Genomic DNA, 26,175 nt, shown 5'->3' on the forward strand with positions numbered 1-26,175 from the left:
TTTGCGCTGAGGCATTTCGTGAACAAGGATACTCCGGAGCCCGGGAAGGCAAAAATGATTAGACAAACATATTTCGTAGATGCGTTTGACATATGGGGAAGAAACTTGGAGACTGACAAAAATGCTTGAGAACAAGTTAAGGACTGCACATAGAGCGATGGAATGGAAAATGCTAGACAAAACGTTAAGAGACAGAAAGAGAGTGGTTTGGATCAGAGATAAAACGGGTATAGCCAGTATTCTAATTGACATTAAGAGGAAGCTTTAGCTCAGGCCCAACTCCGACGCGGCCCATTCAAATGCATGTAAAACTCAAAAACACTTTTCTAAGATAACCCCCGGATCGATTTTAATGAAATTTGTTACACTAGAGAGGGAAAGTGAAATCCTAGTGGCTGTCGAAAGCGGAATATCGATTTAGGGCCTGAATTTTATGAAGAGAATTTCCAAAAAGTCGAAAGTTTCAAAAAAAAAGTAGGAGGAAGAAGTTTACAAATGAATAGCTCGGCACCAAAACAGATATAGTGGTTCTTTAAACGGCATCCATTAGATCATTCAAAGCGGAGAATTAGAATATGTCAGTTAATATCTTATGTCAATTTGTTACATTGTGTACGAGGATTCTGCAGAAGCTGTATTTACACAATACAATTTTTTTAGATACATGTGTAACATATCAATCTTCTCCACGTCAGATGCACTATCAGATACAATTCCTATAATTTTTATATCATTTTTCCTTGCTAAGTTACAGAGTTGTGAGCTCCATAGTTTCATTTTCTGAAATTTCTTTGTTTTTGCCAATTTTTAATATAAAGAATTGACGACCTAAATGAAAAATTCGAAACCAACAGTCACTAGATTTTAAGCTAGTGAGGGAGATAATGGGCTCAGTGGGGAATCCTTCTAATTGGTGTAGTATGCCTGTTTCTTTAGCAGCGCCGCGCGGTCGATGTTTTCGCCCTCTGTGGCCATTTGTTGAACTTGAGAGGGTGGTTGTGGTGGTGATAAACTTTATTGAAAGGGGGAAGGGTAAAGAGGGACGTGGCTGAGGGTTAGGGCTCAAGTAAGGCCCTGGGCCTGCTTGCCCTTTTCCGCCCTTCCGGGCCTTGAGACACCCTGGCAGCCGCAGGAGAAGAACGCCCTTCCTCCCTCGCCTGACACCACTGGCGCGCTGTAGGAAAGGGCACACATGCGTGCCGCGTTTCACGCGTTCGCCGGCTCACCCTCACACGCTTTAACTCATATGGAACATCACGGCGACGGCGACGGCGGAAATGCCCCTGGAGTGTCCAGATAATTGCTATCGCAATAAAAATTGAGCTGAGCAGGTCATGTATTGCGCAGGTTAGATAACCGATGGACCATTAGGGTTACAGAATGGGTGTCAAGGGAACGGAAGTGCAGTCGAGCACGGCAGAAGACTAGGTGGGGCGATGAAATGCTCGCGCGTTGGTTGGAATCGGTTGGCGCAGTACATGATAATTGGAGATCGTAGGAAGAGGCCTTCGTCCTGCAGTGCATAGAGTTTCCTACAAGAGATTACTAGAGGGAACTCTGGTGCTAGTGTCTGCGGGAGCTGCAGTGGAAGCGGCTGTCCCAGCATGAGAATTACGGGAAGTACGTGGATTTGCCTAAACTTCGTCCTTTGGGCTGAAAACACGGCTTTGTGACTTTGTAAACACGTCATTTTCAACAGTGTATTGCGTAATAAATAATTAAATAAACATCATTAAAATTGCCCGACGGCAGGATTCAAACCCAGGGACTCTAGCACAGAAGGCTGATATTGAAACCATTAAGCCACGGACACTTTTCTTTTTCTTTGCATGTATCGACAAGCGAATGAAACGCCCTTATGAATTTATCACGGGCATGCCAGTGCCTTGAGACGCTTGGTGCGTTTCGACTTGGCCACCTGGACAAGCTCAACCGTTGCAATTAATACCAATTGTACGCGTTCCCGGCGTCTTCTGCACTTCGAAGAATATAGATTGCGCTGAAATATACGACAATAAGATTTATATAGCGTAATATACAAAGCCACAAGAACGTCTGAATCCACAAGCACGAAGATCAGACAAATCCATGTACTTCCCATCTTTCCCATGGTAGGACAATGACTGCAGCGCCAGAGTTCCCTCTAGTAATTTTTGTAGGAAACTCTATGCAGCAGTGGACATAACATAGGCTGCTGCTGCTGATGATGATGGTGATGATATTGTACATGTGTGCCAATAAGATCATCAGAACATCACAGCGAAGCTGTATAATCGATTTCCCACACTATATACACAAGTACTATGCGTCTGTGAGAAGTTCTTTGATTCAACATCCGACGCCGCCTGCGCGTTATCACCAACTCCATGGCCGTACGGTCGCTTCTTGGCTCCCACGTAGGCGGCCCTGCTGAACAACGCCACCAGTTTTCACTTCCGCGGCCGTACAATCTCCCAGTGACCTCCAGCCTTGAGGTGCTAACTAAAATGCAACGGGAGAAACAACAGTTATGGATTACTGGCAAAAGAAAAAGGTAAACCGCCCAGTGAAGTCATCGTACATTGCAGTAATATGTACACAAGGTAAATCCTATTTTGTAACAATGAATAATTACGTTTTAAAGCCCACTCGTAGTGACGGCTCCCGCGCAAGCTGCCATGGAATCATCACGGCATCAACTTTCATCGCCGTTGAGCAGCACTGCGCACTCCACCTCACACTGTCATCGTTTGCTGTCGTCGTGCCCAGTTGTGCGAAGGTGCAACGACGACGACGACGATCCAATAACCACGGCGGACTGACGACGGCCTCGTGACGACGAAGCCACGACAATAATTGAATCACTTCGACAAAATGACGGCCACGGAAGGACCACGCCGAAATGACGGCTACACTGTGACGACGGCGCGATGATGACGGATGGAAGATGGCGGCTCGATGGTGAGGATACGACAACGCAGGGGCGGCGACACGTTTGCGAATAGAGCGTGACTGCCTCGCCAAACTGGAGATCGCGAGAGCCAGCGCGTGTGTGACGCGCGGTGGGAACCACAGCAGGCGTCGCCAACAGACGGCGCAGACGACGCCCGCTACTCTCGCGCCATCTCGTAGTCATTGTCGCCGCACTGCGCTTTTCTTGTCACGCTTGCGCCGTGCCCTCCTCCTCCGCTTTCCGCGTCATGGTTCCGCTGCGACCTCCACAATGCTTTCCTCCTCGCGTGTTTCATCCCTCAATAGAACAGACTGGTGGGCTAGTTGGTATTGCATAACTTCAGGCTAAGCGCAAGAGAGCACGTAGGCGAACAGAAGGGAACGAGGACACGGCGCTACTGACAACTGAAGTTTTATTGCTCATGGTGCAATGCCTCGCTGTGCTGCGCGTTCACTTTGCTCTTTCGCTGTTGTTCTCGTTCGCTCGTTTGCGGCCATGCTCGCCGCAGGAACGGGCACCTAAGAGCTGCGCTCTAAATCGAATCGAAAGAAATGCAGCATATGCCGATGTATCAATGCGTACACACGAGACCTTTAGACAAACACTGATGCTTATTGATTGAAGGGAGGCAAACTACTCTTGCAGATGTGAACGCTGCCTACGGTAAGTTCTTACAGATATTTAAACATCGTTATGACGTGCCCTTTCCAGAGAAAACCTTCCAGGGCTGTAAGAAAGCTCGCAAACAGCGGGTCATTCCAGAATTAGTAAAACCTCTCAACGTGCAAAACGGGAGGTCCGATGCCGTCCTAGAGACTCGTGACAATGATATGTTGCGAGAATTCAACTTGTTTAGGAATAAATTACACAAAGCCGCTTCTAAATCAGAGGAAGAATATTTCCGAAGTATTTTCGACCGTGATTGCCCCAGAAAAAGTGACATCATCTGGAAAAAACTATACATCATCTATTGAGTAGAAAGTCTGCGTCATACGCTTTCGTCTGAATAGTACTTGAAAACGTTTCACTGAGCGAGGAGAAACCTGTGAACTGCTTTAGTTATATATTTTTTTTGTACAGACAAGAAGCACTGCTGCTTTCACATTTATTGCCCGTAGGTTTCCCAAGATTACCGCAGTTTTTATTTTTTCAGCCTACTTCTATTGCTCAGGTGACGGTTCTTTTTACGGCCCTTAAAGACAGTCGTCGTTGTGAGGCAGGCAGATTATAAATAAAGCTTGTTATGGTATGTACTTGATTGGATCGCCACTTGGAGTATAGACATATTAAATAGAGCTATTCGAACTGGTATTTTTCTAAGTAATGCGCCAGTGGCTAAAGTAATGGTAGTACATAAAGGAGCTGACAAGAACAGCTTTTGAAACTACGACCCCCTCTCCATTTTGCCAGTTTTTTCGAAAGGGCCTGAGAAAGTTATGCCCGCATTGAAAATTTTAGCAAGAATTTAATCTCCTTACTAAGCGTCAGTTACAATTAAGAAAAAATCGCTCCTCTGAAGACGCACTGCTGCTTCAGAAAGAGATTATGTCAGAGAACATGGAAACTACGACGTTGAATCTAGAACTGTAGCTAGATCCTATCAAAGCCTTTAATCGTATCAATCATGCTATCTATCAGGGAAAAAAATGAAACAGAGTCATGTTTAATGGAAAAGATTGCTCAAACATTCAAACCGAAGCAAGCCTGTTTTGCTGGAATCTTAATGAATATGGTGCAAAGCGAAGAGCCCAATATTGAACGAAACCGTAACTAAGCGTTTTGCATATTGTGCGCCGCTGGCACTGGCTGCGGTACCCAAGAACGTTGCCGTAGGTCTATACACTGTTCGCATTGGAATATGTGTTAAAACAATTGGCATCATCTTCAATGCACACATGCCACAGAATGAACAAGCAAAAGCGATAACGTCATAATTAGGTAAGTGTATAGGATTAATGAGCTGTCATCGACATGCGCTACCAGTTTCAATAAAAAGATTGCTATACGACGCTCTTTTTGACTATCATGTTATAGCTTGCTGGTATGGGGTAAAACTACGGCAGTTAGTGTATCTAAACTAAGCAGGTTACCGAAAAAAAAAGTGGTTGGGGTAATTTCAAGTGCTTCCTTTGCAAAACAAACCGCCCCTCTTTTCAAAAAAGAAAAATAGAGGAAGAACTGAACATTTTTAAAATATCAGATTTATACAATTTCAAACTACTAGGCTCTTACAAGAAGGCAGCGCTCGGCAAATGGGATAGTTTTATGAATCTCTGGCACCTTGATCGAAATAAACGCTGTTTCCTGTCGTTACCGATATCGAACGCCTTGGCACTTTCCATTTTCACGCCCGCAGTACGGGACGCATCACACCCGACGTATCTTGCTAACGACATCGTACTACTCCGACTCACTTCAAACCGACATTTCATTCTTAAAAAAAAGAGAAAAAGAAAGAAATAACAGCATTACTCTTGTTAGAATTGAAACGTGCGTTTTTCTACATTAGAGGTTCCTCGTGCGTTGCATATTTATTTTCTCATTATTCTTTTGCTGCACGCATGTCATAAAGTGCATTTCTGCGTTCCACTGTGAACTATACATTTCCTTCCGAGAAATACGTGCGTGGAAATCGTCATACTGCTTGTACACGCGAACTAATGGTGTGTCCACTGCGGTACAAGTGTGCGAGTATGGAACAATTGTTGGACATCGCATTTCTGTGTTTGCTTATTTCTTTCGCACAATTTGTCATGCTAAAGATTATCCGTGCTGCGCCCTGTTTTCACCGCTGACGGGGTGGCTGGGGTTGTGTCAAGCTTTGATTAGGCAGATTTTTTTCCCGGTCACTTTCTTTCACGATAAATTTTTGTATAGGTGAAAATAAAGTTATTTGATCGATCGATCGATCGATTGATTGATTGATTGATTGATTGATTGATTGATTGATTGATTGAGTCAGTCACGTAATCAGCTTAGCTACGGAGGCACGGCGCGATTTATTTGGGATGGGAGCGGCAGCAAGGAGCGTTCGCTTTAGGACAAGCAAGCGCGCTCCCTCTACCGTTGCTTCTCACCACGACAGCATTGAGCGTCTAGCGCACTAATGTGTCTTTAAATCTTCGTTTTCTTACACTGTACATATGCTAATCTGGAAAGCCAGTCATATCATAAACATCGTTGACGTTCCTATCAGTTGTGAAGACATGTACAGCGAAGACTAAATTTGTGCTACGAAAGCGTTGTTATCGTCCGTTTCGTCGTTGAAGTCTTTAAGTGACAATCACGTGTCCCACCTTATGGCGTCTTGTATAGCAGTTGACACTGAACAGGTATAGACAGGAATTGTGCGATTGAATGGATGCAGATGTGAGCATTTCTTGGAATGCTCAGTCTAGTTAGCTTCTCGGTCTGCAATGCTTCATATTCCAGATTCAAGGTTGTGGCACGATTGGCGCATTGTCGTCACACAGTTAATCGTGTCGTCATAATCTAGCTTTTCTCTCACTTGAGCGTGTAGTCTTGAGAACCGATTAATGACTGCGTATAGTGAAAATTCGACAACCTGTTAGAGACCATTAACGAAGCTATATACACAGAAAGATTTCCCCAATTGGAAAAGATCCACAATCGTCTAGGACCATATGGGTTTATATGGGAACATAGAGGTTTTCAATACAGGGTTCTATATATTCATATAAAGTTATGGATACAGCGCGTATGGGGTATGCAAGTTTTTCTCATTAGGTTTTGAACGACCGAGCCACGTTCACATGAATCACTAACCATATTATAGCTTAGGTAACGTTGTTAGATTAAAAAAAAGTGTTTTTATTGCGAGGTCGTGTGCTTTTCTGAAAGAGTATGTTGGCAGTATAACGACTGCCTATACCTTTAACGTCTGAAAACTCGAGATTCGCAAAAAAATGAAATAAAAGATGGCGCTGATAATTTATCTTTCCTAAGAGGGAAACCTTCAAATGTTGATTTGGCCGCCGTAGTAGTGGCTCACTTGTTATGACGTTAGTATGCTGACCACGAGGTCTAAGATTCGACTCCCGTCCTCCACGGCTGCATTCGAATGAGTAGTAATGCAAAAAAAAAAAATCGTGTACATAACTTAAGGTGCACGTTAAAAAACTCCCATCCATCAAAACAAATTCGTGTTTGTTTTCACAGTTCACGAAAAAAAAAAACGAGATGGCCAGCGACGCAGAAGTTTTCACAACGCATTGAAGAATTGCGTTCTGCCTGTCGCAACCAACTCCGCGCAGCTGATGATTCTATCTCTCTTTCTGTTTTTTTTTTCAAAAAGCATCAAATGTCATCGAAAACTGCGCTTACCAACATCGATGCAGCAACATAAGCTGAGAGGATTTCTCGCCGGTGATCGGATTAAAGGTTGGTTGGAGAACCGTATATGTGTACGTCATCGGCGAGAGTCGTCGCTGCAGCGATCGAATGAACCGAGAAATCGAATCACCCGCAATTGGAACGGCTTAGCCTGCAGCCTGTTGTTCCCACAGCGCAGATGAAAGGACACGAAAACGCCGCGGTGGAAGAGGTTTACGACACCGTGCAGAAGTAGGATTACGAACTTTTGGTCGCTATAAGGTCTGGCAAGCTGTATCAGTTTTCCTTGGTAATGTCTGCAAAGAAAAGGAAATGTGCAGTGCAGACGGACACAAACGACGTTATTAAGTGAGTTGAGTGCCGTGCCGCTCTTTGTTTGTTTGTTTCTTATTCTGTACCTCTTCGTGAAAAGATTCCTTGTCTTGTTTGCGATTTGTTTCTTGCTGTTATGGCTCGCACATTTCTGTAATTTAAAGAAGCTCTGCTGAGTAGGGAGATAGAAAACGTATGGTGCTATTGTAAAGGAATTGAATGTCACGGATTTTAGCAACGTTTTCTTTTGGCCTGCGCTATGCGTCGTTATGTTGCGGCTGCCAGTCCGCGACTTATACTGTGTAACACTGCCCACGCATCTTTGTTCCCGCGCTATTATTTAACCTTGATTTGATTTCTTTTTCGCAAACCACACAGATGTTGCAATATGACGGATAGCTGGGCTAGTCGGCATTGCATCACAGTAACGAAATTTAGAGCGCGTCACAAAAAGACGGAACACGAAAGGGGGGACACACCCCACACCCGCTCGATCTTGATCTTTAATCTGCATTCAGCTTAACTCTTTCTGCCGATTGTTTTACTCGAAAGTTGCAACACAATATGTAATTCGCGTGCCGTTTCTCTGTGCGCGTGTCGAGCCGAGTTAGTTAATTATGATTAACTACGTATCTCGGTAAACCAGGCTGAGCTAACCGGGCCTAGCCTGGTTGACCTCGTTGCCTTTACCTTGTGATAACTCTCTCTCTCTCTCTCTCTCTCTCTAAGAATAGCTTTCTGCGTGTCATATTCGCCACGGTGGGATGTTGTGAGCCCTTGCAGGAAAGCCCGAAGCGAATATGATAGGGCAGGCTAGCGGCGCGACGTGTAGCAATCAAAGGAACACGTGTTTGAACTCTGTTTTGCAAACACCGGAGAGGTGCCCCGCGCCGCGCGAGACTGGCTGCAACTGGCACGTCACACTCAACCCCCTCAGGCTGTTACGTCTGCTCGCGTGACGCCCGCCAGAATGTTGTTATTGCTGGAAGCGTTGAGAAACGTCGGTGTGTCATCTACCGTCTCGCGAAATAATAATAAAAAAATAAAAAAATGAAGTGACGTCCCTGGAAATCTGTCCGGGACAGCTCGCTGTCGTGCGGCCATAGCTAAAAATAGCACCGCCTCGAATTATAAAATGGGAGAGAATGCGCTCCACCGGCAGCGGTCGCAGTCAGTCGGAATCGGCCGCGCCTGTCTGACTCAGATCTCTTTTTTATTTTATTTTGATGGGCGAATTTTTCCATGAGGCGTATATGGTAAGGTCTAAAAGTGCCTATGAATAGAATACTTTCAGCTGCAAGCTGTTTCGTAAAGCTTGCGCGTGTGATGGAGTTGAACTTTCGAGCCGCTGCTCACACAAACCAGAGAAGCGAACGGCAGGCTCTTCGACCGTGCACTCTCTCTCTCTCTCTCTCTCTCTCTCTCTTGTATTTTAGTAGTATGTAGATATGGCACCTGTCCTGACCGAGTGCGTAGTTCGTTTACGGGAACAAAGTCAATTGTGGTAGAGTCGGCTTGTTGCACTGAATTGTGCGGGACCGCATAATTCAGTCCAACACTTGGGGCACGCTCGGTGCTAATGGCATCCTTTTCGCCGAGGGATGGCACAGTTGGCCACATTGTAAGATACACTTAAGGTGTTCGCTGCAACAGGGGAGAACCGAGCTGACGAAGAAATGCTCTTATATGGGGGGGGGGGGGGGGGGCGAGGGCTGAGGGGTGGTCCCGAGCGCACAATGTAAGTGTCGTTCTGAAGACGTACCGAGTAGCGTAAGCCACACTCACCATAATAATTCGCCGTTATCGCGAATTATTATTGTGAGTATGGCCTACGCCGAACGCCTGTACCTCTCGTACCGCGTGAGTTTGAATCCAGACAATTAATTTTCGCAAGTGGGTTGTGTGATGCTTGTTGTGTCAAAACCATCGAAAACAGCGGCGCGTTTGCGCGTTCTTGTTTTGTTTTTTTTTTGCAGGTCACCGAGAACAGCCGAGCAGACTCAGCGATGAGCGAATTCGCCGAGAAAGACAAGTGGGTCTGTCCCAACGACCGGGAGCTGGCGCTGCGGGCAAAGTGAGTGCTTGCCCGCGCTAACCATTTGGAGTTTCCTACTATTACCGATAGATGGAAAAGTGGCGCTGGGGTGCTGTCGCATGCACGGGAATGCCCGTATGTCGGGAACTCGGGACAGGCATGTTTCTCAAGATAGTCACGGACAACTTGAAGACGCGTCTGGCAAACAGCGTCCCGTCTGTTTGATTGCCTACTAAAACCAGCTTGTAATACAGCTGCTGTTTCGCCATTATTATTTAAAAACACCCGTTCATTTATTAAAGCGTAAGCACTCGCTCTGGGGCATGCAGTCATAGCGAGCATCAACAGTGCCAGCGGGTCGCCCAAGTTGAGCAAAGGCGGGGCAGTATGCGGCTGACTGTGCGTCGATTTCAATCGTCTGTTTTCGCTTTCTTCGGTTGCCTAATTAAGTGTGCTATTGTTGTAGCGGGCACTTCGCCCAAGGACCAAATACTTCTTTATCTTGTTATTGTTCTTGTTCCTCAGTAAAATGTTGATATAAGCCGCCATTTTCTCCTACCTAGCTCTTTTCGTCTTCCTTCTCCTTTCTTCTTATGAGCCAAATACTTTCACCCATTAGTCTATTCATATTCAGAGTGTCTTCAATAACGCGCTATCTCGCCCGTTACACCATACATAAATAATTAGGCACGATGTCTCCATGGAGATTGAGAGGAAGACCTTAGCTATAGAGTCTGCTGTCATCTCAGGAATTGTCGCATTTTGCCCTCCTACAAAGTGTGTGACACTTGAAACTTGAATAAAACCTGAACACTTGAACTCTGATTTCCGTATTCGAATGTATGGGAACTGCAGAAATGGTCGCATTAGAGAATAACTGCTGTACCCATTCGACCTAAATTTGTTGCATTTTAGAGAGAAAACAGAATTTTGCCGACCATGTTAGAAGCAAAATTCGCATTTAGAGCTTCAAACTTTTAACAAAGATTGCTGGAAATATGCTACTCTAAATGAAATAAGCAACTCTAAAGAAAAAGTTCTGAAGCACTAGGTTTGCAAATGAATAACTCTGCATAAGTAACAGATATGCAGTTATGTGGAATGCAGGTGTTAAACCTCATCAAACGGACAAATGCGATGTGTGTGTTTACAGATAACGCGAGAACGTTACAATATTTACGAGCGTTTTGCCAAAGTCCCGCTTACAAATAAGCACGAATATAACCAGAGTGTTGTAAGTACATTAATTTTGTTCGTTTTAGATACGCGTCTCAAAGTCTGTGTTAACAGAATCGTGATATCGCTTTCTATTGCTGAATTACAAAGCGGTAATTTCGACGCTGGCATGTTGCGTCATCTTGCGATTTCCTAAGCCTTTCCTTTAAAATATTGATGACCTAAGTTGAACGAGTACTCCCTAGGCAGTCGGTAGAAGTTAATATTTTTTTTTATAAAATGCAATGTAGACCTCGTCAAGTTTGCTGCACTGGATACCAACAAGAACTATATCTCCGTTCCCACGTGTTTGGATAGAAGCTTCCCGGTTACTAGAGCTTTCTCGCAAAGAAGGCTTCATTCCTGGAAAACTTTGTTTCCGCAGGTACAGGACCACGTAAAGGTTGTCAAGTCACGTGCAAGACACTTCGAATTATCTACATCCTGGCGTTGCCATTGGGGTACGGCACTCGTTAAGAAACTCGCATATCAGGGCGGCGCTACGTTTTCTACTGATTAATAGTTTAAACGTTGCCACAACACCGACCAAACTTCGCTCGTCTCAATATACCAGCGGTGCAAAGTGTGGGTATGCTCGCACCGTCGTATACATGCAAGTGTCACTTCGAGCAGATGTATGCATGCCACTGGCAGCGAAGTTTGACTTCGGGCGCGCTTTTCGCATCGTTGTACACTTTTAGCATGTGCGTAAACAGGTATTACAATATGCGGAATGCAGCTGGCGTAGACGTAAGTAGCGCCACTCCGGTGGCTCTATTTGGTGACGCTGAGTTTAACTCGATCGCGCTGAACTTTTATTGGACCAACTGTTTTACTTAACCGCTCTGGCTTTAAAGGGGCCCCGCAACATTTAAGGCCGCCATTTTTACTCTTTTGCCTTAGGCCTTGTTATCGTGGCTCACTGACTGCTGCGGGATCGCCCCCCCCCCCCCCTCCGCGCCCTCCCCTCCCACTTTATTTCCCCGCGCAGGGCTAGTGTGCTGGCGGTTAAAGCTGCGCTGCAGCAGAGAATTAACCTCTGCTTTCTGTATACCTTCCGCACACCAGGACACGTCATCCTCATCTCTACAACCGATCCATTGCATTGCGAAGGAAGCAAAACTGTTGCCACCACAGCCGCAACGTGAGACTCAACTCATCCCCCTGCGGCAATGTGCAGTTAGGGACGTTGCGCGCCAAGCCTAATTGCTCGCTCTCTGCCGCCACGTCTAACTCCTCCTCTTTCCCTTTCCTTCCATGAAGCGAGTGTCTCGCTGCACTCTTCGGGGCCGGGCTCGGCCTTGTGCTAGCCATCACTTGTGCTTGGGGTCACCTGTCTATATGAAGGAAGGAAGGAAGGAAGGAAAACTGTGTTTGGTCCTGCAAGTAGTGATAATTCATCACTAAGCGGGCCGCTCCCACGTCGGGGCCGGAAGGCCAAGCCTCACGGCCACATCGTGAGCCTGCTGGACAAGACGATAGGGAGTTTTAGAATAGGGCACCCAAGCGACATCAAAGCGCTGGGGACGCGAGCTCGATTGTGGGCCCTTTGCGTTCTTTTGCACGATCCGTGGTCGGCGTGCCCCAACGCTTGGGGACCTTAACCTAAAACTCTCTAATGTTCTGTCGTATCCGGAGAGCACCGCTCCTGCGTCCGCAGCGGTTGCCGGCCATCTACGTTGGATGAGCTGCTGGAAAAAAAGGCAGCCCGCGAAAGGGTACTTAACGAGCTGTGAACTTAAGAAGTGACCAACCTTAGTGCGGCAAACTATGGCAAATGGACGATGTACTTTATAAGTCGCTGTAGCAGTATCTGCACGAAACGAGGCTCGATGCTTATATGCAATTTCATTCCGACAATGTGCCTCGTTTCATCCCGGACGAATAAAAAAAAAAAAGAAGAAGATTGGCGCGCAGCTTTGGTGCTTGACAATTTTTGCGAGGATCTCGAGTGCCGCACATATATTTTGAGGGTATTGGCGTCGCTGCATGCCACACGGCAGGTAACGTCCTTTTAGGAAGTTGCACTAAAGAAAAAGAAACACTGGGCAGAACTGTCGCAGGGTGGAGATGATGGTGCGTGCGCATCGCGAGGAAGAAGCTCTTGTTCGGAATTTCTTCTGTTCCAAACAGTTCAGAGAAGCTTATCTTAATTTATTTTAAAATATAATCTCCCATTCATCTGTTCTCACTTCTCTCAGTTATGCACTACTTCATTATTCGTAGTTTTACCTTCTCAAGCTTATTTTTTTCTGAAGTCATTACCTGTCCGAACAACCACCCGACTTTTGGCCCATCCCCCATTATGGGTATGTGTCATGTTCAGAAGGCGTATCATCATCATAATCATCATCGTTAAAAAAACTAAATTATGGGGTTTTACGTGCCAAAACCACTTTCTGATTATGAGGCATGCCGTAGTGCAGGACTCCAGAAATTTCGACCACCTGCGGTTCATTAACGTGCACCTAAATCTAAGTACACGGGTGTTTTCGCATTTTGCCCCCATCGAAATGCGGCCGCCGTGGCCGGGATTCGATCCCGCGACCTCGTGCTCAGCAGCCTAACACCATAGCCGCTGAGCAACCACGGCGGGTGATATCATCATCGTAATAATCATAATCGTCATTGAATATAGAAGACGACCACGGCCGCGTTCCGCGAACATGCCATCGAAATACAGACTAGAGTTCCATAATACAAAGAATATCGGGGCAGCTATGTCTCGGTTACTTACATTTGGAGCCGCGAAACCCAGGATGACGACTGCGGCTTGGACTGCAACCGAGATGGTCATCCTCATCATCGTTATCTCCATCATCGGGATGGCGGTGTCTCCTGCTAGAGCTTGTCGCTGTCGCAGCAAATGATTTCGAAGATGAAGGGATACCCGAAGCCTGCTGATTTTGTTCGTTCGCGAGCCTCCAGTTTAATGCGTGCTCTTGCTCGAGTCGTAATACATTTTTGTCGCCTCTAAACGACTATGTCGCAAATAACTGCAGCTCCGCTGCCTCTCCCCAAGCGATCAGTGGTGTAACACGAAGACACGCTTCTTCTGTTTTATTGCTTTTCTCTAAATGTAGGGCTAGACGCGAAGTTAGGAAAAAAAAAAAACAAATTGTTCGCTGGCTCTTTACTTTCGAAATTGAACGTCCATTACGACGAAGGCATCGTTCCAACTCCTTGCAGCTTTCTAGGATTTAAAAAAAAACGAGAGGAGAAAAGGAAGGACACGGCCAGAGGACACGGCATCGGCAATGACGTGTTTCATTAATGAAAATTTACGAAGGCGCCGACACGTACTTACGTCTTGTCTGCCTCCTTGCTTTTCTTCGCGTTCCCGTCGTCGAACTTCGACGCATTGGGTTAGTCTTGTCATGGTTCCTCGACGAATTGGAGCGGGATTGATGTTACTAAAGGCGCGGCAAGGTGGGGCATAAATTATTGGGGACAGGTGTCCATTAAAGAAGTTCCATTTATCTCTCCGCGTGGGAATTGTTTGTATTCATTAGCGGCGCTATTATCTTGATGGAGTCGCTCCGAAACGCAGTGCTTTTCTTTAAGCTGAGAGCTTTGGTACCTTTGGGAGTTTCGATTCGAATACATGGCAACGAAAAAAAAAATCGTTTTAGTCGCCATTCATTAACCGGTCCTGGCACTATTTACTTTTTCGAATGTATGGGAGGAAGGCAATACGTAATGGGCTGTCGTGATCACGTTTCTATGTATTATAACTTTCAAAATCTCAACTGCGCGAAATGGGGAGGTAGGCGTCTTTTACGTCGGCTATTGCAAAATACTAAATGTGCTACTAAGAAAAAAGAAGAAGTTCTACTCTGTAAGATTGCGTTAGGATTAAGTATTCCGGTAATATTATCATTTGGGGCTTCCATACTAGATTATAGTCACAGTGATGTTTGTGCCGCATTGTTCGATATTTTTTTGATCAGAACAAAACGTTCACCCTGTTATAATTTTTGTAGCTTTATTCTGCTTATCTGATCACTATTCATTTCGCTGAAAACGTTTTGCCGAATCCCTAAGTAACGTTGTCCTTAATTTCTCCCTAATTTTTACCTTTTTCTTAAATTTACTTCAGTTGTCCTGACTGCTCGCTCGCACACTATTCTATTTTTCCGGAATTTCCTTCTTTTTGTTTTTTCTTTCTTCGTTTGATTGGCGTTCCTGCTTTTCAAATAAGAATTGTCTTAAGCTCTCTCCGGCGCCCGATTCTCGGCCTATCGCCCTTTAGTGGCTACGAGTCGTGAAAATGAACATAATCATCATCATAATAACGCTCACAAATGGCTCACAAATAACGTTATTCCATGGACTCTATAGGACCGAAACACGATCTAGCAGCTGAGGCAGTCATTCATCACACCGGAGACGACGACGACGACAACAACAACAACAACAACAACAACAACAACAACAACAACAACAACAACAACAACAACAACAACAACAACAACAACAACAACAACAACAACAACAACAACAACAACAACAACAACAACAACATCGTCAAGTTTACAACTCTGGCACTCAGTAATGGAAGCAGACGTCACAATACAAAAAAATCACTGAATCAATGCACATGGAAGACAAGATTTGACTGAATGATTATCTCAATGTCCTTTCGTATTTTCTACTTGGCGTATTTTGCAAAACTGAATCTGACCATTTAAAGTATTATACGCTCTAAAACGATAACGCATATTTGCTGCCTTTATAACTCTATAATGGATGCAGCAGTGTACAAGATTGTGGCAACTGTTTCTGGTGCGAAGTTGCTGATTGAATCGTAAACTTGATGCTTTAATTCTTAGGAATTCGCCAGTTTACGTCCCCGAAGCATTTTTAAAAATTTAAGCCGTGCAGCCGGACCGAGGAAAAAAAAAGGACCATCTCACAGCAAAATTGAAATTATTGATACGTTTTGCAGTTGTATGCTTGTTTTTAATGATGCCGAAGACGATGATATCTGTTAGGACATAAATTTCAACTGACCGAATTAGTTAGCTTCTCAAGAGAAATAATGATACAGGTAGAGAAATATTGTGGGACAGCATTGTAAAAGGAGACGACGGTGAAAATCTCCGGTCGACAGAGCGGTTCGCCTAGTGGCTCTCTTGGGGGCCGTTATATCTATAACGCACTGCGCTCCGGAAGTGGATCATTACATTGCGATACTGGCGGGGTTTGGACCGTTCAGAAGCCTGGCAAATGTGCCTTTGTGGCAAAAGTGGCTGCACGAAAGGCATCGTGAACACTAAAGCCTCTGCGTCGTGTTCGCTCTGAAAGCAAAAAAAAAAAAAGAAAGAGAAAAGATTGACAAATATTTTATGGCTACTCAGTGCACAGACAAGCCACGCCAAGGCTGGGGAATATGATTACTCCAGCGGCTAGCAGCGCGCGGGCTAATTCATGAAGTAACGGCTGCGGCTTAGTTGCTGTGTACACAGTTAGTATACCGCGAATCGCTCTCTATGGTGCACTAAAGTGCAACACCATGTGATAGTGCGTAACTTGCTCTTTCAAGACTCTGGCTACATTTATACATTTACTCGGCGGGAAGAGGCTGAATAAGGGCGGGGAGAAAAAGAGTCTGAGGTCAGCCTTTTGTAGTGAGCTCGTGGCCGTGATGTCACGGTTTACAAAACCTTTTTCTTCTTTGCTTATTTTTATTTGTTCTTGCGTATTCGCGGGCCGGTCTTTCTTCGCGGGACCAGTTTCGAAAGCTCGTTGAATTGAGAAGCAAAGTGAAGTGAAGCTCATTTCTTCATCCGCCGCGGTGGGTCGGTTGCTATGGCGATGCGCTGCAAAGCACGAGGCCGCGGCTTCGATCCTGCCGCTGCGGCCGCATTCCGATTGTGTTTCGGAATGAAGAAAAAAACTGGCAGTGGCTTAGCTAAGGTTAAGCCCAGGATGCGAAGCATACTAGCCTTTATTTTAACGCGACAGCGTTAAGGAGCTCGTGTCGCAGAAAAGCCGGTGTCGTCGGCGTCGGCTCAGGCGCACATTTCGTTGTCGCGCCGAACGCTGCGTTGCTCGACGCTCACCGCGTCCGATGCGGGGCGCGTAGTCGCTGCGCCGTAGCAAAGCCACCTAGAAAGTCTCTGTAGCACGCCGCAACCTTCGCTTCTCATTCCAACGAGCAGCTCTGTCTCCAGGAGGCATCTCACCTCGTGAGTGTCTAGCAGAGGCAAGCGCAGCAGCTTATATACCGCCGCGACGCCGCGAGCGACGGCGCGAGTTGGAGCCCCGTTTCTCCTCTGTCGTGACGTCACGGTGTCACGTGGTCAGCCTTGAAGGCGACGCCGCCGCGCCAGAGGAGCTGGGTTGAGCTCCAGTAATATGCTTCGCATAAAAGCACCGGCGTACCGCGCAGTCCTCCACTGCGGCGTACCTCGGAACCCGTTCGCGCAGTACCGGAACGTTTATTTTTAAAAATGTGATCCGCCGTGGTTGCTCAGTGGCTATGGTGTTAGGCTGCTGAGCACGAGGTCGCGGGATCGAATCCCGGCCACGGCGGCCGCATTTCGATGGAGGCGAAATGCGAAAACACCCGTGTACTTAGATTTAGGTGCACGTTAAAGAACCCCAGGTGGTCAAAATTTCCGGAGTCCCCCACTACGGCGTGCCTCATAATCAGAAAGTGGTTTTGGCACGTAAAACCCCATATATTATTATTATTATTATTAAAAATGTAGTATGTTTAGGATACGTTAGCGTCTTTAATTGACGCCGGCTGCACTTTTTAGGAATGCAAATATTAAAGGCCACGAGCGCAAAAAAATAACATAAAATCGCACCCAAAGGTAAAGCCAGCTCGTATAAACAGGTCGACACATTTAAAGTTAGGCCACATTAAAAACAACATGTAGAGATAGAAAACCCGCATAACGTGAAAAAAAAAGGACACGAACACAAAGTGCAGTCTTATAGCTGACGTTGAATCTTACAATCTTACATAATTGCTTTCTTTGAAGAAAGAGGGTGTGATAGCGAAAAGTGCATGGGCCTAATCTGGCGCTGGTTCTTCTCCAATACAGTTACGATAGCATCTGAAAAAAAAAATTGCACGTGACAGCACATGCTACACTAGGCGTTAATGCCTATTACCGCATTTGCACGCAAATAACGCGACCGCGAAAATAGCGCCAGGGGGGATATATATATATTCATCGTTACTGCGAACTGAAAGGACGGGAGCTACCATCCTTCTCACCCCTGTCGAGAACGACGTCGTCGTGCCCGGCACCCGCCAAATTTATCGGACAAAACATCGCTTCAGAAATTCCCACGACGCAATCCAACACGGTAAAGCCCTTCGCGGGTTGCGTGGTGATGCATCACGCGACTTCGAATACCGCCGACACTCAACACAGGAACGGACGCCTAAGTGTTGCGTTCTAAAACATGTAAAAAAAATCGCCTTATATTCGTGTCACGAAGCCGAATACATAGCGTAAGGCGCGCTCTGCGGGCGGAAAATAAAGAAAAGCGCTATATTTGTGCAAATAAGGTAGATTTCACAAGGCATCAGTTAACTAACGACATAGAAATGGGAAGCTTGCCAGGATAAGCAGTAGAACACATGAATGACAAAGTACTGTGCTCACAAACAAGCACAATATGAATGCATACGTCATGGCTGCACAAAATACATGAACTGAAAAATACAACGCAGCGTAAAACAGCGGAAAATATTGAGGTCGGACCCTCGGTTCACTTGCGACGCGGTGTGACTGTGTCGATGAATATTTAACTGTAGTCCTGCGGCAACGCCGTCGATATTCATGACGTCAACGAAAGACCTGGTGCGGGAACTTCGAGCTGACGTCACTGCGAGTCTTTCTTTCTTACTTTATTGCTTTTTTTCTTTCCCTCTCCTTTTTTTTCTAATCAGAAAGTGTGATTTTCTAATTCAGCTCAACGTCATATTTTTAGCTAGCGTTTCTCTAATGGGATCTTCAACCCCTCTTGCAGACTATGGTGTTTATCTATAGCTTCTGTTCGTTGGTATGCGCCAAATAATAGATAAAAAGATAAAAAAAATGACAGTGTTTACGCGATCTTTACGCGATTTGAATGCGAAAGCATAAAGGCTTCCCTCAGGAATTGGTTACGTCGATGATACGTGGCGTCATACATTGTCACGTGTCCTTCACAACTCTACCTTAATCAACCTTGTAAAATATCCGATCGGGCTAGCTAGTTTACATTCATAGTGTTTGACCGCGCGAACTTGGACAAAAGACGGCGGAAGAGTCCTTTGTCCAAATGCCAAAGTTCCGAATCTGGTGGAACATACCTGGCTGCAGGCTTTGCTTGATCTCCGCCGCAACGCTCTAACATCAAGTAAGGGACACAACGGGGTTGTCCACACCGACGGCAATGTCTCCCTACCTGACTTCGTGAAAAGCACCTTCGCTGTTCAGCGCTTGTCTCCGTTTGTCGCCTCTTTCACCGTCCTTTGTCCAAGTTCGCGCCGTCAAACATCATCGATCCACCTTGGTCTAATTTGTACCAACCTTAATCCACCTTAGTACACATTAATCCACCATAATCTACTTTAGTCCGCCTTGCTTTAATTTGTACCAACCTTAATCCACCTAAGTACATTTTAATCTATCATAATCCACTTTATAGTCCACCTTGCTCTAATTTGTACCAACGTAATCCATCTTAATCCACATTGCTCTAATTTGTGACAACCTTAATCCACCTTGCTCTAACCGGTACCAACGTTAAACCACCTTACTCAGCCTTGCTCTAATTTGTACCAACCCAAATCCACTTTAATTAACCTTCATTCACTTCACTTTACTCATCACTTAACTACTTCACGTTACTCACTTTACTCACTTTGCTCTAACTTAGAGTTTTAACTTCAATTCTGTATTACTACTGACGTCATACAAGACGCTGAAGACGTCACTAATAATGATGATCTTTACTACCACTAATAATGCTTTCGCATTTATGAAGAAGTACGAGTGTCAGTAGTGTCACTAGGGCGCAAGACATGCATTACAAAGTATTACGTTTTCGTTACATGCGGTTTTAGCAAACGATCCCCTATGCTGACCATACTGATAGTCGTTTTGCGTCAAAACATACAGTGTAAGGTTTCAGGCATAATTGCCTTACTTCTGGAGTTTCTATTGAAAGATATAAAGGAATCTCAAAAAATATTGCGTGCAAATTTTTACATTAAGGTTGTTTGTAATGCAAATCAGATATGAAGACCACATTTGCAGACTAGCCTGAGCAAGTACGGAGGTTTTTCAAGATATCGTATTCTAGCAGTCTGTATTAGGTGGTTCTATTCAGCGCTGCTGTTGCCCATTATCTATTGGTGTTATCATGGCAGACAACGCCTGCTTTTCTGTCTCATGACATAACATAGAGAAAAAGATTCAACAAGAACGGACACTCCCATAGAGCCCAGCAGTCGAATTGACTAGCGCACCAAGCGGATGGGATTCAGCGCTTCGGTTGCCCACTTACCTATTAGTGTTAGCATGGCAGACAACGCCTGCTTTTCTGTCTCATGGCACATACATGCATCCCATAACACTGAGAAAGAGATTCAACTAGAGCGGACACTCCCATAGAGCCCAGCAGTCGAATTGACTGTAGCGCACCAAGCGGATGGGATCAACTTGTTTCGGTTTTGGGCGCGCGTGTTTTCAACGCCAGCTGGTACACGCCACGCCGGCTCCGCTGATAGGCGCGGCACTTTTTTTTTCGCTTCCACTGCTGAATCACGCGCGGCCTTAGCGCGGAATTGTTTTATTATTTAGTAAAAATGATTGCGAACGATCTCTACAAGCCTCCAATTGCAGGTGGCACAGATTCGTGCCACGTGCAATTTCATAAAGTAAACGCAAGACGTCTTCTGAAATAGTGAAACGTTTATTTTGCTCTGTGTAAATACTCGTTCCGGGCTTTTTGTGTATTCATCGAAACTTGTGGCACCAGGTAAGCAGCAGTCGTTGCCGTATGAAGCTCCACCGGATGCCACAGGCTGAAAAAAAAGTAAATTATATATATGTATCATTCTGGTATCTTGACCTAACAGGAATATTGCCTGTAGAGGCGAAACGTGCCTAAGTGGTGAATGGGCGGAATTACAGATAAATTCACTTTTACATACATTTCGTAGCAAATAGACTCCTCCCAACCAATGCCATAAAATATGAATAAAACATCTGATATTCAAGCATCCCTCCCTCCCTTCCCCGGCAAAATTTCCTGCACTTTAAGAGCACAAATACATGGGTGACTGCGCGTTTCCACAACTTGGCCTCAATCGACGCGATGGTACGCCATGTACACAGAGGTGGCCACAACACAGGCTCTCAGCCAGACTATGTTACACGCTCGCAGAATGCCTTCTAGTCGCACTCAAGACAAATTCGTAGGTGCGAAACCTGTTTTCAGTCGCTCAGAAGACAGATGTCAAGTTCTCGAGCTCCTCGGCGTTATCTTTTACGCGTCCTGCCGGCGCAAGCAACACACTCCCGTGTTATCACTCTTGGCAACCGCGCCAAGGACGCTGACGGACTGTGAAGCCTAGAGCCGCGGCCTCTTACTCCGCCACGGTCTGCGCGCACGGTTCTAACTTTTCCAAATCTTGTCTCTCTCAATACATTCTACCCACACTGTTATGCAAATCGTTGCCCTGGCTGTGGCAGCTCGCCAACAATCTTCCACGTCGCGATTGAGTGCACTCACCTCTTTCCTCCCTCTTTCCTCCCTTGCCTCTTTCCTCTTTCCCCTACCTCTTTCCTCCCTTGCCAACTCTCCTTTACCCCCTACGCCACAAAGAGCTGTGGGACGATGCCCTCCGCGACGGACCTCCCGAGGTCCTCCGAGCTGGGATACAACGGGCTCGAAACATCGCCGGAATCATCTTAGGGACCCTGGACTGAGGGTTCCTCCCACACTGCTCTCACCGTCCAAACATTAATAATAAAGATGTCTTACTCTTTCTCTTCGCACGAAGCGCTGTTGAGTGCGCTGCAATACGATAGCGCATGAACGCAGTCATTAGTAAACGGAAAATGAGACATCCACCCAATTGTAGCAGTTGCCACAAAGGAAACCCACACGGGTTTGTCGAAAGAAAAGCCTCGCGGTTGAAGAAAAATTCGTCCTGGTCCGGGACTGCAACCCTGGACCACCGCCTTTCCGGGGCAGCCGATCTACCGTCTGAGCTTACCAGGCGGCTATAGCAGATGGCAGGGCGAAGTCGAACCCATCAGCAACTCGAAGCAGAGGCAAGAGTTTGACGTAATAGTTCTGCGGAAATTCACAAGGAGCAGAGAATTATTAAAGGGAACGTGAGACATCCACCCAATAGAAGCAGTTGCTTCCTTTCTTTAAATTGCTTCAGCGTTCTTTAAACAGCGTTCTTACAGCGTTTTTTAACAGCATTCTTTAAACGCAAAAAAAAAATCGGAAAGCAGCACGTACGTTGCCACAAAAAATTGTATCGGTCCTTTCTGAAACCCCTACAACTCAAAACAACGCGTTTGGCCCTAAAATAAATATTAAAAATATTGCATAATTCATCCTAATTAGTGAACTAATTAAGCGTAATATAAAGAACACTGTAAGCAGCGCCACATGACGACAAACCATATGCTATTAGGTTTGATCAGCTGCGGCTAACCACTTCTTTAAAATCCTTAGTTCTTGTATAATCCTATCGAATTAATAAAATAACTATATGGGAATCGATGTAAGCGAAGCCTCCTGTGCTGTTTGCTTTGAGTGACGATAATTAGTGGTGACGCTGGTGGGGAATGTGTAATTGCTTCAGCGTTAAGTCCAATACGAGAGGGGTTAGTTTGCGTGCCAAAACCACGATCAGATTATAAGGCACGCCGTACTGATGGACTCCGGAAGTTTTGACCACCTGGGGTTCTTTAACGTGCACCTAAATCTATAAGTACACGGGCGCTTCCGCATTTCGCCCCCATCGAAATGCGACCGCCGTGGCCGGGATTCGATCCCGTGACCTCGTGCCCAGCAACCTGACAACCATATAACCACTAAGCAACCACGGTGGGTAAAGCTGAGTTGATGCTGAACGTTACCTTGCGTGCACCACTGCTGTTATTCTGCGTAATCCGCAGAACACGCAGGAAGAATGTTTGCATGAGGCGTTGTTGTGCGGCACTTTTTCATACTCTCTGAGATCTTTGAGCATTATCATTGCGTCTTGTGGCACGTCGCATCATGACAGAAGTGTTAAACTCTAATTGCATTATGGGGCTCTACGTAACTCAGTTAATTATTATAATCGTATGTATACATTGCATACACACATTCATGGTCTGCAGCTCGTTTCGCTGCGTATCGAAGACACTCCTGTTCCACGCGAAACTTATTTCGGGCCTGGGTGTCCTCGAGGCCGAGTGCACGCTTTGGAGCCATTTTGCTGGCGCGTGTTTACGTGCCCCTTCTGCATACGTGGCCAGCACGCTGTTGAGACGCCAGCTCCAGGCGCCCTCTTCAGGCTACGGACGATTGTATAGTTTAGACCATCACAGCCCCAGCACGCGACCTCCACAGCCCAGCACCTCCATTTTTGTCGCATGGGAAAGCAAGCACAGCACGTGCCATACGCACAAATTGCGAAACGCTGCCGCGGCGGCGCCGGCAGGGATGCGCCGAGGCGAGAGCCACCTGGCTGTGTTGCAAGAAACCCAGCAGCGCGCGAGGAAGACGACGAGGCGGGCGCCATCTCGTGGTGTCGCAAGAAACGCGACGGCACGCGCGGGAAGACCATCACAGAAGCAGCAGCGCCCGGACAGTGGGGGAGAAGAGGCAAAGGAAGCTTTGCTTCAAAAGGCTAAACGTTGTCAGAAGGCTCGATGGGGCTATTGGTTTGGTGAGGGGAATTTCCCTGCTCGCAGCGGCATTTCAGGGAAAGTTCCTCTCTTTAGGCGCAAGGAGCTTCGACCGACAGTTTCACGCCGAAGCTCTCTATGGCTAGTATCCCGGGGTTTCTTCGTGGCGTAACGTTGACAAAAAACTATCATCATCTATGGGTCAGCATCCCCCCCCCCCCCCCCCCCCCTTCCAATGCAATGGCTCATTCGAAGCACGTAGCACTCCTCGCATACGTGTCTCGGTGAAGATTGCTGCTGCGCCATCTGCCGCGGCGACGGCATCTTGACTGTAGCATACTAAGTAGCGTACTAACTGCACTGAGCATACTAAGCATACTAACTGCACTTTCGTACGTCCAAGAAGAACCCGCCTGGCAACTGATTTGTGTTGGTACAGTGCTTAGGGAAGGCCATCTATTGAGAGGACTCCTGAAGAGCAGCGTACATACCAGGCGCGGCAAAAGCGTACTTAAGTGCATTTCTTCTTCTCTCTGGTCCACTCTTTGTAGATGCACGAAGTAGCGGAGCAAGCCAAGTCGCTGGCCATCGAGACATATTAGGTTAATAATTAGGTAAAATGCAGGTGAATGCCACGCCAGGTAAATTATTTAAACCTACGATGCAATGGGGTAATCGTTATAGTTGTTATTTCCAGCTTCGCTGTACAACCACCTTCACAGCGTTGATTAGAGGCCGTTTTTCTCATTTTCATTTCTTTTCCTTTTTTTCTTTTCTTTCCGTTCTTTCTTTTAGCCCATGAGCCGTTTCCGACCAGTTCTTTAGAACTCGTGATCGCAGTAGATGATCGGAACACAACAGATTGAAAACCAACACGTTGGACGGTTTGTGAATGTGGGGGCTGGGAGAGGTAATGACTGCTTTGTTTCGAGAGAAGTAGCTTCAAAATTTGTCTACAATACCTGCAGCGAGACAATACATACCAGTCGTAAAAACAAGACATGGCAGACTCTACTTGGTAAATTGTAGATCAGCTTCTACTGTGTAAAAAGAAAGAAAGAAAGAACCGCGCCACAAGCAGAAACACTCATTACATTTGTTACCGATACTTGTTCTGAAACAAACAAAGTCATGACGAGCTTTTCAATTTAGTCCGGCAAATCTGCTCAATTCGCGGACTGTGCCAACACAGCGGCGTTCGAAACAGTAAAGGGAAGCGAGAAATAGTTCGATGGGCCTCGCAGCTGTGGTAGTGTTGGAATATATAGGTCGCATGCTCCTTCTTCTCATTCACCATGCTTTTGATTCTCATTGAAGAACCGCTTGACTCTTCACCTCGCGAGCCGCGAATGTATGCCAAAGACAATTACTTCAGCATGCTTGAGAAAAAGAAAGAAGAAAAAAAGAAATATATCTGTGAATGTGTGTTGGCGAAACAAAGACATGTCAGATAGGCGCACCGTCTTTGTTCCTCGAATTCCAATCGAAAACCTTTGTCTTTGAGGCTCGTGCATTATCGAACCAAAAGTTATCGAAAATAACGTTTACTAATATATGCCACCGCTGCTGTCCCTTCGGGAACAATCGGCCACCTGGCTTCTTGACAATCGTCCCTAATTTGCAATCTTTACACGCGAGTCAGATGAAGACGGAGGAGTATGTTAACAAAAGTTTAGCGCTTGTCCTGTTCTTGTTTGTCTATCTTATGTCCCGTCTGGGAATTGCGCTTACCACTATTCAGTTGTGAAGACAAAGAAGGAGCGAAACTTCCTTTTTTTTTTCTTAAACATCTTTTTGGTCGAATCGTCGCCGTCATACAGTCCGGCTGGGTCCAGAACTGTATCGCATGTAATGGAATATACGCGATGCGGTCTGCCAGGAAATAATGATGGCACTGTCGGATAAATCTCTCGAGCTGGAGCGGTTTGCCTTTACGAAAACAAATTTGCACAGGTTCGTTCGTAGATTTCTTGCGAACCGCTCTGGGGGGCATTCTTGAAGCTTGTCCTTTCGGCTACGTAAAATGGGCTCCGCTGAGCTAAAGTACACAGAGCAGGCACCACGCGATGGGGACGTTTTTCTTCTCTACATCTGAATGTAACTTGAAAATGAGGGCTCTAAACTTGGCATTGCAAACTTTCCAGTGCGCTTCTGTTTGCGCGCCAGAATTACGAATAGTTTAAGGGTTGTCTCTTCTTTTCTTTTTTCTTTTCGGGGAGCCTGTGAATATTATACTTTTGCCCAGGGATCTGTACATACTGTCAAGAAAAAAAAATCGTCGAGAAGTCAGCTTCTTTTGATCTAACACTGTGATCCATTGAATCGCTGAAGCGGTCTTTCCAGAAGTCTGCAAGTGCTAGTTGGCAAAAAAATGTGTCAGCCTATATGTAAATGCTTGTATGGTATCTCTAAGCTCCCCAGAAGGCGTCACAGAGGAACTTTGAGAGATTTTCTGC

At 45.9% G+C, this 26,175-nt stretch overlaps 1 protein-coding gene across 1 annotated transcript in view; it reads left to right on the forward strand.

Annotated features, from left to right (window-relative positions):
- The window catches only part of LOC135910608 (rabphilin-3A-like), a 135,477-nt gene that overhangs the window by 37,498 nt on the left and 71,804 nt on the right, over positions 1-26,175 (forward strand). Inside the window, exons 3-4 of the mRNA XM_070533346.1 lie at positions 2,401-2,533; positions 9,574-9,671. Of these exons, the coding sequence (XP_070389447.1) occupies positions 2,510-2,533; positions 9,574-9,671 (122 nt within the window). The 5' untranslated portion in view covers positions 2,401-2,509. The remainder of the gene's footprint in view (positions 1-2,400; positions 2,534-9,573; positions 9,672-26,175) is intronic.

Source organism: Dermacentor albipictus, chromosome 2 (assembly GCF_038994185.2).
Source record: "Dermacentor albipictus isolate Rhodes 1998 colony chromosome 2, USDA_Dalb.pri_finalv2, whole genome shotgun sequence".
NCBI classification, from domain to species: domain Eukaryota; kingdom Metazoa; phylum Arthropoda; class Arachnida; order Ixodida; family Ixodidae; genus Dermacentor; species Dermacentor albipictus.